General features: G+C 38.4%; 1 protein-coding gene across 1 annotated transcript in view; it reads right to left on the bottom strand.

Annotated features, from left to right (window-relative positions):
* Window positions 1-14,771, bottom strand: part of LOC112529434 — a 31,671-nt gene that overhangs the window by 2,697 nt on the left and 14,203 nt on the right. Inside the window, exons 7-16 of the mRNA XM_025140715.1 lie at window positions 8,974-9,029; window positions 8,786-8,885; window positions 8,598-8,715; window positions 8,185-8,394; window positions 6,926-7,262; window positions 2,296-2,389; window positions 1,871-1,979; window positions 1,454-1,725; window positions 1,212-1,339; window positions 407-641 (exon numbers count right to left, since the gene is read on the bottom strand). Of these exons, the coding sequence (XP_024996483.1) occupies window positions 407-641; window positions 1,212-1,339; window positions 1,454-1,725; window positions 1,871-1,979; window positions 2,296-2,389; window positions 6,926-7,262; window positions 8,185-8,394; window positions 8,598-8,715; window positions 8,786-8,885; window positions 8,974-9,029 (1,659 nt within the window). The remainder of the gene's footprint in view (window positions 1-406; window positions 642-1,211; window positions 1,340-1,453; window positions 1,726-1,870; window positions 1,980-2,295; window positions 2,390-6,925; window positions 7,263-8,184; window positions 8,395-8,597; window positions 8,716-8,785; window positions 8,886-8,973; window positions 9,030-14,771) is intronic.

The raw sequence follows: 14,771 nt of genomic DNA, 5'->3' as shown, positions 1-14,771 counted from the left end.
TTTTGAGTTGTCAAAACAATCTATCGATGTGTCCTTGCTTGTTATGTACTTGTTTACTCGTTTCAATCAATTGATTTTTCGTAGAAACCACTAGATTGGTAACTACAGAGAAGTAAAAGAAGCCCAAAACTCTACTTGTAAAGGACGTCAACTCTAAAGAGCACAGGATAGAGCATGCGACCTTGATAATTGCAGTTATGTGCACTCGAAAATCAAAAAATTAAAAAAAGAAGTTCTTAATAAACTACAACTATAATAATGATAATAACAATAATAATAAAGTAACAAGGAGAAGTATTTGCAGCAGAGAAATGGCTTGAGAATCAAGTACTTGAGACTTAAACAAGCTATTAATATCCAAGATTATCGACGTAACAAACAAATACAACTTCAAAAAAGGACAAACCTTAATTCCTTCATAGAGAGCACGTGAACGACAAGAACGCAAGCAGGCATGGTCATACTCAGATCTAACGAATTCACGTAGTCTTTGTAAGTTCATTTTTCGTCTCCATTGTTGCCATGACCATGCAAGAGGATAAGCAAAGAAAAGAAGAATGCTGTACATCGATCCCTCCCACCACTGATATGTGGCTAAAGCATTAATCTCGTCCACAAATCTATTGAATGCACCCTCGTATCTGCAGGTTCAATTGAATATGCTCTTAACATAATTACAATACATATGGAAAATGGATCACCCTCATCTAAATTTTAAACACATTTCTGACTCATAGTCTCAGTCAAAACATAACCTTTAACCACTCGCAGATACTACTCAACATCTGTACCATATAAACCCAGCGAGTCCCACAAGGAGTAGGGTCTAATGAGCATAAGATGTACACAAACCTTACTCTACCCCAACGGTATGGAGGCTGTTTCCATTTTGAAAAAGATCTCTAAAAACATGAATTTGCATGAACCATTTTTTCTAAAGTTAACATCCAAGCCAAACCAAACAACTCCACTGATTATCACACGGAGCAGGGTCTACCCCGAGGGGTAGAGGCTGTTCCCTGGCTTTAATTTTTTTTTGAAAGCATGATTTTGCGAAGAACATTTGGTTCCAGAAGTTTGACATAGATGGAAGAGATAAAACATGAATGGTAGAGTAGCAGATAAGGGTAATCTAATGAAAGGCAACAATATCTAAAAAAGATGAAAATAACAAATAAAAAGAAGCAAAGCAACAATGGCAGTGAATTTACACAATATCTCTCACTTGCTCCGGAGGTGTATGAGGAAGATACCAAGGATTACTGAAAGTATTTAGACCCATAAAGTACATTCTATAAACATGACTTTGCGACTCCTCAACTCTGTTAGTTTCCAGAACCTGAAAGCCAGTGGGTATATCATGGAAAGGTTAACAGAGGTATCACAATCATCATCACGACACGGATGCAGAAACAATTGGTATATTAAAAAAGTTTATGATCATTGAAAAAACCTCATTCAGTGATTCCAAGAAAGGGAAAGAGTGATCCATTTGAGATCCTTGTTGTGTTGGAGCAGGCCCCGGTGACTCATCAAACCCTACAAATTTCATCCTTGCAACACTAAGCACAAGGGCCAATAGGATAAGAAGGCCCAATAGAAGTAGACCAAATAACCAAGGCCCGCCAAATGTGTACATCAACTCTTCAAGAGCCGTATAACAATGTGGCATATGATATCTGTCTGAAATGCATTTGTAAGGGCATGGTGTTTCAGCAATACCCCCTGTAACAAATTGGCAATTAATTTAAACAAAGTAGGTGGCATAATGTAGAGTAACAGAATATCAATACATAAATCATCGGACAAGAATACAGATACTCTAAAGTTGCACCAAAAGAATACTACATCATCAGCAGTAACTCAATACCTCGGACAGGAATATAGACAGAACGATGAGGAAGCTCATCGGGTGGGCACTGGAAACACAGAGACCTGTCAGACCCTGTAACATTTTTGTAGGTACCAACAGGGCATTCCTGTACATATACATGAAAATTCCAAAATCAAAACTATTATGAACAAAGGCTCTCTCATTTCAAAAAGTTAGTAAGTTACAACTTGCCAATCCAAAAATCTGATATCTGAATGTATCAAGGTCAAAGGTGTGGCATGAATACTTAAAGGCAATTTATGGATAATTCGAGTTGTTCTAAACCATGTGACACTATCTTCTATATAGCCTCAAAACAAACTACTAAAATTGAAAATGAAAATTAAACAAAAAATAAACCATAGAAACACAGCCCGACTAAAAAGAATGGAAAAAACCCACATGGGAAAGTACAGATATACCTCACAGAATGTCCCATACAGCCCTTGAGGACAAGACTTGCCAGTGATGGTTCCATTTTCTCCAGCACCACGATCGTTTCCACCGAGCCCTCCCCTATAGTAATAGCAAATGTCGATATTTATTATATAGATGAAAATGACCACATGCACCTCTGCAATAAGCATACTGAGTTGCACCAAAATATTGCAACTAACAAACATTGATCTTAGACATAAAGCTTGGCTTATTCCCTTAATAAGAAACAGGTCAAATATATTAAAGCACTAAACAACTAATGTTCTTCATTCAGGATCTTTTCCAAGCCAATTTCCAGTTTATATAAGAATTCAAATACATGCAACACCTTTGACCTTGAAGTTTAAGTGATTGTGCCATAGGCTTCAACAGAAACTACTAATAGACTTACATTTCAGTTGTCACATTTCCAAACGTACAACAAATTGCAGTTTCTAGGGCAGAATCAAATAGACCAACGGGCTGCATTCACGAGCCCATGCTGAAGTCTTAATCAATGAAGACATTGAGGAAAATAATCCTACTTTCTCCCACACAATCGCTGTCGCATTATACCCCAACTTTATCCCCTGGGCAAGGTGAGGATTTTGTCACCAATGATGCCTCAGGTAGTAGTAAAACAAGTTCACACAACAGACAAAAGCCCGCAACCCATCTGGCATCCAGCTAAATGAAATACCAGAATTAACTCCATGCATTAATGGTGTAAAAAGTAAGAACCAACACTTGTCATGCTGGTGGCAGAGTCATTGTCCAACATAGTATGGTAAATGTTCCAAAAATAAAAACAAAACTTCCTATGGTACATCACTGAAAGAATAACAAATGTGAGCAGGGGGCCTTTTTGGCACAGCTTGTACCGACACAAAAACCCAAGTAGCAATCAATAATAAGTTAAGACTAACATGAAGTGGACTGGCAGCATATTTATTGGATACTGCACTTTATCTTAAGCCAAAAGGCAGAGACATGTGTGCTTTCCTTCTATCCATGGCCTTTGGCTGTTAAAGCCACACTACTCTCTTTTGCTTCATTTATCCAGTTAACCAAAGAAACACCAATTTTTGTCTCTTCATCGTTTCTTCACTTGTTTGTAAGGCTCCAAATAAATCATTAGTTTGAAGTCTAAAGCTCAATAATCCTGCTCCATGTAGATATATGTTCAGTGATCATCATTAAAAAAACAGAACATCCAACCCTCTAATCCATGAACTTGAACAAGCACCACATCAATTTCTCTTTGATCCAAAGGATATGGGAGGCATGCGAACTATAGATGAGCTTTTTTCCTTTGTTCTTTCTTATCCGCTAAGCAATAAACATCTATCTTAAGATTGATCAAACAAAATAGGGGCTTTGTTCATGTACAACAAAGAAAAATGAAAAAATATGAAGATATTTTCAGGTTGCTTTTACAGTTCCCTTGTCTGAGGATATTTTCCGCACAAGAGATAAGGCAGGCAGCATACTGATAGAAGTTATATCAGTCAAGTAGAACTAAGCAGTTCTATATTCCTACAAAGCTACAGGAGACTGAAGCATCTGTAGCCAAACTGATGATGAGATCAAGGATGAAGCTCTATAAATGGTTCATATAGGATTGTATAGATTTAGCTCAAGTTTTTTAGGTTATTCAAGCTGCTAGACCTGAGCCTTAATGTGTAAGGTCAGCTTACATAAGTCATAGGGGAAACACAGGGCAAGTTTTTACAGGGTCCCTTTCCCGCACCGGGTTGATAATGGTGTTGGAAAGCATGGATCAACCGAATGGGAGAGTTTGCCGTACACAGTTAAAGTACAGGGCAGATACAGACTGTAGCCAAACACCCCTCCCCCCCCCCCAACACACACACCAACCAAACCACCCCATTGGCAATTAAAAAAAGACAACTACGGAGCTGTTGGGTTGTTTTGTCTGCATAGATTAAGTTGTCTTAATTGATGTATGCTTGTTGGGCTGAAAAAATTGTGGGAATAATATAAATTACCATTTTACCCCTTTTTATTTTTGTTTATATGATCCAAAATATAACCCAAATCCAACACCTCTCGGTAATTTCATCATACACTTGTGGCCATTCACTCCACACAAAGATTTTGTTGTACCGTAAGCAAGTCCCAAATCCCATAATAAAACTCTTGCAGTTACAGCAATTGTTGGAGTTTTGCTTAAACAACCATCAATTATATCTTGAAAAAATGAATGTAAATTTAGAGCAATCTATGGAATGTTAACAATGGGATTAACAGTGAGACTCATCCTTCCTTATAATGCCAAAATTCTTCTAACTTCTTCTTCCAGGGCTCAATTCCAGCCCTAAAACAAGAGGGTAGCAAAGAGAAGCGCAGCACCGGAGGTAACCGGGAGGGAGCACAGCTTTTGGACCATTTGCAGTAGGTTCGCATTCTCAGGGAGAAGCAGCGAGTTTTTATGAAAATTTGGAAGTTACCAGGAGGGAGATATCAGATAAGTGCAAGAGTGAACTCCCAATAGCAGCAGCCTTGGTTTCTCTTCGCCAGAGACTTAACGGCGCTGAGAGGTGAAGAAGAGACGATATCAAGAACAAAGAGGTAGAAGAGACGAGATCTGGGAGTATTGAACCAAAGGTGGAGCTGCTGCTGCTGCTGTTGTCTTCCTCATTGTATGCTGCTGAATGTGGAAGCAAATGGTAAAAGGGAAGGTAAATGGGGAATAAATGGCTGAGTAGTCGGCTGAATGTAGAGAATTCCATTTGTTTAACTGACCGAATAAGTCAACTTCCCAGCCATTAATCCACTTCCAAACAGCTTCATATGGCTTACTGAATAAGCCATAAGTTCTATTCAGCCCATTCAGCTCTTTCCAAATATTGCCAGTGTATGTCTGTCTATCAACCTTGTCAAAATCATACATTTTGCAAGCAACATGAACTCGCTAACAGCCACGAATTTCATCTAAATTATAGACCTAAATTTGTTTATGTAGGAATCATATGATTTGTACTTTTAGATTCATGCAGCAACCAACATGAACTCACAAACAACTAGGAATTTTGTCTAAATTATCTACCTAAATTTGTTTACGTAGATAATCTACCCTGAATTTCAACCAAATTCATGTATGTGGAGGACTTTTGTCATGTATAGTGGTCATGAGTCTTGCCAGGGTTTCCCATCATCTCTTCCAAGCCTCCAAGTCACTGAATCAAGACAGATAGCATGAAGTTTTCCTCTCCTCTCTTTACGTCTCTTATATTATCATTTATTCTATTCTCACATCAGGATAAGGATTCTTGCCATGATTCTGACAAGGGTTTGTATCGTTTTGGTGTTCTCTATTTTCTTTTCTCTTAGGTTTTTAATTTTGTTGTTTCTTTGACAACCAGGAAAATTCAATTACCTAAATCAATCATTTGAAAGATAGTTGATTATCTAACCAAGTTCAAGCATAAGGCCGTGTTGTTACTATAGTATAATAAACACTTATCAGATATATACAACTATTAACAAGCAAGGAGTTCAAAATGATCAAGGCAAGACTCAAAAAAATACCTTGGGAGGGTATCCTAGTACTTGGGACATACTTTCATCATCTATCAACCAAAAAAAGATATGTAATTCATTTCATTGACGAATAATTTTGTATTTTCAAATGCAAACAAACATCTACTTTTGAAACTTTCAAGTGAATCTTGTGCTTAACAATTCATAATATACAAGACTTTGATGAGAAATCCCAATCATGATTTGTAAACCAGGGCGTATTATATGTGTGTACTTAATTCCATATAATACGGTTATATTGTTTTTTCCTATGGTTACATTGTTTTTCCATTTGATTTCGTATGATATTATAACTTTTATGCTTCATAATTTTAACTCGTATTTTCTAGGTTTAGATGTTTGCTAGAAACTCAAAGGCAAAAGTGAACCATGGACCAAGTGGATATGGGGTAAGGTAACACGGGGGGAGGTAGGCATGGGGTGACATGTTCATGGGTAGGGAATATATGGGGTTAACTAATTAAGGCAGGCTGATAAAAGATAAGAAAGATGCAGGTAACGATACAACATACGATAGCATATTGGCCTGTTGACTCAGCACAGATTCATGCTTGCCATGCTTTTTGATGAGCCAACTCTTCTGGCCTACACGCCGATTTATGAGAGCACATGAACAGAAAAACACCCAAAAGAGACAGACAACAAAAGACATGAAATGAATTGCAAGCAAGCATGATCACATCAACTTCAACTAACAGATACTAAGGTCAGATTATAAATACTAGAAAGATCAGATTTTTATCTTCTAGTACTCCCTCAAGAGATGGTAATTACAGATGCCTTCATGAACGGTCACGTCTTTCTAAAGATGCAGCATTAGTATCATATGCATTCTAAGTGATCCTTAACTCAAAGGAGACGATTATTTTAAATCTGGTGTACATATTAAGCTTATGTTCTCAATGCTTGTGCGAATGGTGCAAGGACCGCTTGTTGTCCCTATACCTGGTCCCTGGGATATAGCTTTCTTAATGTGTGTGGTCATTTCCTTCTTCAGATGTTGTATCCAAGCATTTCATTTCACAAACCATAAAGTTGATTAGAGCAAGAAGAAAGAAAAGAGATACGAACCCAATCGAGATGTTCCCTTTGACACTTGCGATCGGCTGATATACATCCCCAGTTGGAATATGTGACCAGTGGAAATGAATTCTTCCACCGCCACCACCGCCACTCCCATTTGGACCACCATAACCTCCAGCACTTGAAACAACTCCAGATTCACCAAGTAAGAGGGCATTTAAGAACAAAAGAATTGTTCCGCCAGATCCACCGCCAGATCCGCCACCAGAACCTCTATATACATCATATGGATTGCTGAAGGCCTTTTCTCCATAACTTCCTCCATTGGCAGTAAGTGATCCATCAACACACAGACTCGACAAAGGATGCTCCAATGAACCAATTACTGCATATATAAAGCAAAAAAAATAATGAGTTTATTCACACATGGTAGAACCAATAAAGATTTTGCTGTTAAAAAAATCGACATTTTGTGCAGGTATACCACTTGGCCATTGGATCCTACAAAGCAACCATAAGCGCAACTTATTTTAATATGAGTTCTCTCCCCCTCCCCGGCACATCAAAATAATTGACATGTTAGCAAAACCTTGAAAGGATAATTTCATATTCATACTAGCATAAAGCACGGAGATAGACAAAAATTAACTAATAAATGACAAGTTATTTCTCACCTCGATAGAAGTATAGAACTAATAAAAATTTGTCTTTCCAATTTCATGTGAAACTAATCTACAATATATTTCTCAACTCTATATAACTAATAAATTTTTTAAAGCAAATAGAATAAGCCAATAGCAGCAGCATCCAATGATAACTCCAATCACAAACACTTTGAGTAACTGAAACACCTCCTTTATTCACCTTAGGAGATAAGGAAAGTTCAGTCGTTAAAAGCAGCAAAGCAGAAGGAAGGTAGGAAAGGTTTACATGGAAATGAAGAATCTGGAGTAAGTAACGAACAATATATTGCAGAAAGAAGACCTGAACTCGGTGTTTCCTCAAGCAAAGGAAAATGAGATATGAAATAAAAATATGCTTTGGGAGTGTGAGACAGGCAGATACTAAAATTAGCTCTCTTGATAGTGAAGTGAATACAGCAAAAGAAGCATATAAGCAAGTTAAGAAGTCATATGCAAATAAAATATAGATGTAACACTCCATTCTCAACTTCTTCCAGGATGCAAAAATAGAACAAAAAGCAAAAGCCTACGATACAACGGAAGGTACATATCAGAGGAAGATTAGTATCACAACTATTCTGAAAAAGAAAATCACAAGTTGAATCAGGATGATAATAACAGTACCTAAAACACCGCCACCAGCAGTTGAGCCAGCAATACTATCATTTCCTCCTCCACTACCAAGTTCACAAGGCAAATCAGCGTCGCCATATGGAAGACCACCTTCAATGCAAGTCTTGTTATAACAAGCATATCCACCAGTACCACCATATCCTCCCCCACTGCCAATGCCATTGCTTAATAGTTGCCCCCTACCAACACCTCCTGTGCAACCTGTCAAGACACCAATGACCATATTTAAACATTTTACCAGGGAGAAAAAAGGAAACACCATTGTGAATCATGTTATTTTATAACTACCAAATTCCGCTGCCAATAGAAAAAGGGATGCCTTCTGAGCTTTAACGTCACCTCGAAATTTCCATCAAGATATCTCTTCCTTAAATTCATTATTATATTTCAGTTAGTGAACGTACCCATCCTAGATGTGCTGATTGTCCCACTAGAGTGAACAGTAACTGTCCTCGCCCGATGGAAATGCACAACAGACCCTTCTATAAGGCCTTCAATCATGATATCTTCAACACGACATATCTACAGAAACAAAAGTCAGAGCTAAGGAGAGGCCCACCTCTCTCACAATACTATTAATAAATTCCATCACCTGCAGAGTAAAGGACAATGAAGCATTCACATTGCAATCTTCAGGTGGATGAAGCAGTTCTTCTGGACATTGTTGAGAATCACAATTCAATTTTGGAGTCCTGGTAAATTCAGAATAATAGTATTGAGTAAATCAACAATGAAGCGTATTGAGGTAAGGCTATGATGACAAAAGAGCAATCAACTTACACAGCATCAGTTGTAGCATTTTCTAAGGGACCGCGCAGAACAGATCCTGGACCGACCTTCAAACCAGAGGAAACAAAGAGATCAGTTAAGTGAAGATGAGAAATCATGTAGACTAAAGATCAATTTCCCGCCAAGTGAGTAAGAGATGACCAGAACAAGAAAACTTAACAAATCAACATCTAAAACCAAGGACATAGGTTTTAAAGTGGAAGCATGTTGGGTTTCATTTCCATTATCCTACTGTTAAAATTAATTGGGTCGAAGGTCAATTTTTCACATCTAACTTTAACCAACACACATTTAGAGGTTACATGTATTTGCATTTGTTCTCAGGTATTAAGTTCTATTACATGTTTAAACATAAGCAATGAAATTCCTCAAGCATATTGCAAATCAATCTTCCTCCAAACATTTGTGCTTCTATGGCGGTAAGCACCAATTCTGCCAAATCCCTGTAGAAATACCCGGTATCCTTAGAGATACTCAGTATGTTAGAGATATTGGGTATCCTTAGAGATACTCGACGTCATTGTAAAATAGGAATTGGAGATTATGGCTAATATCTCCTTGTAATTAGCTGTGTGAATATCTTAGGAATCCTTTCCCTTTCTTCTCATATTCTTTGTGTATATATGCCTTTGTACCTCCCTCTTTTGAGACAAGTGAAATAAAGAAGAATTCCACATGGTATCAGAGCATCTCTGATCCCAGACTAATCTCATCTTGCTGCTGTGTTTCAATCACAATAGCGATTAAGCAACAACGATAAGCTCCAAAGTCCCCTTGCTATCGTTGTCCACTCATCTTCCTCAATATCATTATGACTGGCACATAATCCTCTTACCAAAACCACTCAGAAGTCATCTCCAATTCAAAGACTTCTCATCTAAATCCTCTAGGAAACTGAGAGTTTCCTTCCGATTACTGGTCATAAACTAAATAGCCATAATTTCTTTCAATAGTCTCAATCGGTCATGCTATACATATGTGGTCGAGGAAAGGAAGATCACCTCACAGGGGCTGTTCCTGCTCCTAAATCTGATGAGCCCAGTTTCAAGAACTGGAAATCAGAAAACAGCATGGTGATGGCATGGCTGATTAACTCTATGATCCTAGAAATAAGGGAAAATTTTCTTCTCTACTCTACGGCTCAAGAAATATGGAAGGCTGCCCGAGATACATATTCCAGTAACGACAACACTACAGAATTGTTTGCTATTGAAAGCACACTCCATGATTACGTCAAGGAGAGTTATCTGTCACTGCCTATTACAACCTACGGACTAGGCATTAGCAGCAACTCGACCTTTATGAAGTTCATGAAGGGAAGTGCCCTGCAGATCAAGCTACAATTCAGAAAATGGTAGAGATGAGAAGAATATTCAAGTTCCTTATGGGACTCAACAGGACCTGGATGAAGTTCGAGTACGAATTCTAGGAATCGAACCACTACCCCCAATCAGGGAAGTGTTTTCGGAGGTCGTAAGAGAAGAAAGCCGTAAGAAAGTCATGATGTGGACAGTCCCTTCAACCTTAGAAGTCGACCGATTTGCCCTTGTTGCACGGGGATCCTCATACCAGCACTCAAATTCACATCTAGGAGGGAATCACTCATCATTAGCAGGCCCAAAAGTGGAAGGCCGTGGTTTGACCACTGCAACAAACCTGGCCATGTCCGGGATAACTGTTGGAGAATACATGAAAAGCCAACTGATTGTAAGCCTATACGAGCAACTAATAGCATTAAAAGTCGTGAAACCCTTGTATCTACAACTAATCCTCCTCAGGCCGAGACTCCTCCATTCAACAAAGAACAAATGGAGATGCTTCAAAAGATGTTTGCCTCGGTCCAACAACCAGGTATCCAAACAATAGCTATGGCACCAGGTCGGGAAATGTTGCTCAAACAGGTATTCCAGCAGCATTTACTTTCTTAAATGAATCATCTCAAACCTGGATAGTGGATTCCGGTGCATCAGATCACATGACTGGAAACCCACAGTTGTTTTGATGATTTGAAACCGTGCTCCTCACATTTATCCGTCTGAATTGCCGATGGAAGCTGCTCCAAAGTAACAGGCCTCGGATCCATCAAAGTGTCACCGAATATCAATCTCCAATCTGTCCTCTTTGTTCCCAATCTCAATTGCAATTTATTATCCGTTAGTAAACTCGCTTTGGATAGCAATCGCACCACTAATTTTCATAACGTTGGTTGTTTTTCAGAATTTGGACTCGCGGAGGATGATTGGCAATGCTGAGATTAGTGCAAGTTTGTACCAACTTAAAATGCAACTTGATCCAAGTCACCATACCCAGCTTGCACCAACGAATAACTCAACCAATGCTCCAATATCAAGTCAGAACCAGCAGGATGGTGAGATCTTAAATCTACATTATCGTTTAGGTCATCCTAATTTTAGTTATTTGTCTCGACTATATGCATCATTATACGGAAATAAAAATCCTCGGTTATTTCAGTGTAATATTTGTCAATTCTCAAAACACACCCGCACAATCTATCCACCTAAATTACACAAACCATCTCACCCTTTCTCTCTGATACATAGTGACATATGGGGAAAAACAAGAGTAAGTAATGTTAGTGTTTGTGGATAACCATACTCGTCTCTCCTGGGTATTTCTCATGAAGGATTTCATCAAATTTTATACAATGATAAAAACCCAATTCCACACAAATACCCAAGTTTTAAAAATTGATAATGTCTCGGATTACTACAACAATGTCCTTGGCAATTACCTCTCTGAGCAGGGGATTGTACATCAAAGCTCATGTGTCGATACCCCTCAACAAAATGGGGTTGCCAAGCGGAAAAATAGACACTTACTTGAAACCGCTCGTTCCCTTCTCTTTACCTCTAATGTCCCCAAACACTTTTGGGGAGATGCTATTCTCACCTCTACCTATCTCATAAACGAAATGCCATCTCGAGTCCTGAAATTCAAAACCCCATGGCAGGTCCTTCTACAGTCATTTCCTAACACTCATCTCGTCTCAGACATACCTCCAAAAAAACTGGGTGTACAGCCTTTGTCCATATTAATCCACATCAAAGAAGCAAACTTGACCCCAAAAATTCAAAATGCATTTGTCTCGTCTATTTTCCAAACCAAAAAGAGTATAAATATTACTCCCCTTCTGAACGGAAGTTTTTCACCTCCATGGATGTCACATTCTTCGAAAACAAACCGTACTACACAGATGTTCAGGGGGGATATGATTAAACACCCTCTCACGAATGAACATTTTCACATTAACCCAAATCCAATCCCTTCCACCAATATATTCCAAAAACAAAGAAGATCAAACTCTCTTCCCCACGTGCTAGAAACTGAACCAGCCAAACTAACCTCACCCGATCATTCAACCAATCCTATGGCACCAATAGAAAATACACACCTCAACCCCCAAAAAGAAACGCTAGTCTACACCAGGAAAAGGAAGCAGGAGAAGGAAGTACAAGCCATACAATCTGAGCAGTGCCATGAGTCTCAACCAATTCCAACTCCTGAATCTCGAGGTATGCGCTCTAGTGAGCCTACTAATGCTTATAATCTAGATCTTTCTGTTGCTCTAAGAAAGGGGGTTCGGACTTGTACTTCACATCCAATAAAAAAATTTATAACTTACAAGAGATTATCACCCATTTATCGTGCCTTTGTGTCAAGATTGGATGAAACTTTGGTTCCCACCTCTATTCACGACGCCTTACAAAACCAGCATGGAAGGACACAACATTTGAAGATTTCAAGGCGATGGAGAAGAACCAAACATGTGAGATTACAGACCTTCCACCAGGAAAGAGGGCGGTAGGCTACAAATGGATCTTCCCAATGAAGTATAAATCTGACGAAACAATTGAGAGATACAAGGCACAATTGGTAGCTAAAGAATTTACTCAATCATATGGGATAGACTACCAAGAAACATTTGCACCAGTTGCCAAGCTCAACACCATCAGAGTCTTGCTATCTATCGATCCAAACCTAGATTTGGCCACTGCACCAACTCGATGTAAAAAACACTTTCCTCAATGGCGATCTTGAAGAAGAAGTTTTCATGGATATTCTACCCAGACCAATGATCACAGGCAAATCAATGCAAGGGATGCAAACTCAAAAAGTCACTCTATAGCCTAAAACAGTCCCCACAGGCTTGGTTCGATAGGTTCTCTAAAGTTCTCAAAAGAACGGGGTAAAGTCAATGCCAAGCGGACCACACACTCTTCGTTAAGCACACCTCTAATCCAAAGGTAACTGCCATATTGTTTATGTTGATGATATAGTCCTAACCACCAATGATCACATAGAAGTTGGTTGTCTCAAAACTCTATTGTCAAGATATTTGAGATTAAAGATCTTGGAAATTTGAAGTATTTCCTTGGAATGGAAGTTGCTAGATCAAGAAAAAGAATCTTTATCTCTCAAAGGAAGTATGTCCTAGATCTCCTGAAAGAAACAGGAAGACAACATTCCAGTAGACAAACGAAGGTACCAAAGGCTAGTGGGAAAACTAATCTACCTTTCACAAAGACCGATATTGGGTTCCCGATAAGTGTTGTAATCCAGTTTATGAACAATCCCACAGATGAACACATGGAGGCCGCATATCGAATTTTGAGGTATCTCAAAAGGACACCTGAAAGAAATTGCTTTTATCAAAGGTTCAGATAGAGGTATAAAAGTATTCACTGATGCAGACTGGGGTAGATCTCTCACTAATTGGAGGTCTACTTCAGGCTATTGTACTTTGTATGGGGCAAATCTTGTCACATGGAAAAGTAAGAAACAATCAGTTGTTGCAAGAAGTAGTGCAGAAGCCGAATATAGGGCAATGGCACACGGAATATGTGAAGAGATGTGGCTTAAGCGACTTCTCGATGAACTCAAAGTTGAAACTTCGGAGTCGGTCAAACTCTCATGCGACAACGAGGCAGCTATAAGAATTGCAAAGACTCTGGTCCACCTTGATTGGACAAAGCATATTGAGATTGATCGACATTTCATAAGCGAGAAAATTGAGACCAAAGTTATTAGTATTTGATACACGTCGTCACAACAACAATTGCATATATCCTTACTAAAGCTCCCCAAAGACCGGCTTTTCAAAATCTATGCTCCAAGCTGGGAATGATCAATATATATTCCCTAGCTTGAGGGGGTGTAGAACTATATTCAGTATCCTTAGAGATACTTCATACTCGGTATCCTTAAAGATACTCGATATCATTGTAAAATAGGAATTGGAGATTATGGGTGATATCTTCTTTAATTAGCTACTGTGAATATCTTAGGAATCGTTTCCTTTTATTCTTCATATTCTTTGTGTATATATAGCCTTTGTAACTCCCTCTTTTTGACAAGTTAAATAAAGAAGAATTCCACAAGCCCACCCTCATTAATAAAATACAGATATCATCTATGAAAATTAGAAAAAATTATATGATATAATGGTAAAAAGGTAGTAGTTCTATTATATTTGATTTTTGAGACCAACAAAGGGAATTTAAAAGAAGTTAAATTTTATGAAAGGCTTGAGTTATGAATAGCTTTCATGTAGTACTCAATGGTGGTTTAGGAGGTCTTCTCTTGTAGTTGCATTACAATCTACAACCACAATAATTAACAGGATGTGTTTACCCCTGGTAGAAATCCATCAAAAAGTTTTAGGATTTATATATTTTGTTACCGCACTAACAAAAAGTGTTGCTTTCAAGTTAACTCTTATGTATAACAAGCATTTATGTATAATTCTTATGCCAGTAGATGGCAAAATC

Source organism: Cynara cardunculus, assembly GCF_001531365.2.
Source record: "Cynara cardunculus var. scolymus isolate 2C chromosome LG 16, CcrdV1, whole genome shotgun sequence".
NCBI lineage: Eukaryota > Viridiplantae > Streptophyta > Magnoliopsida > Asterales > Asteraceae > Cynara > Cynara cardunculus.
This window is presented reverse-complemented; position numbering and strand designations above follow the sequence as displayed.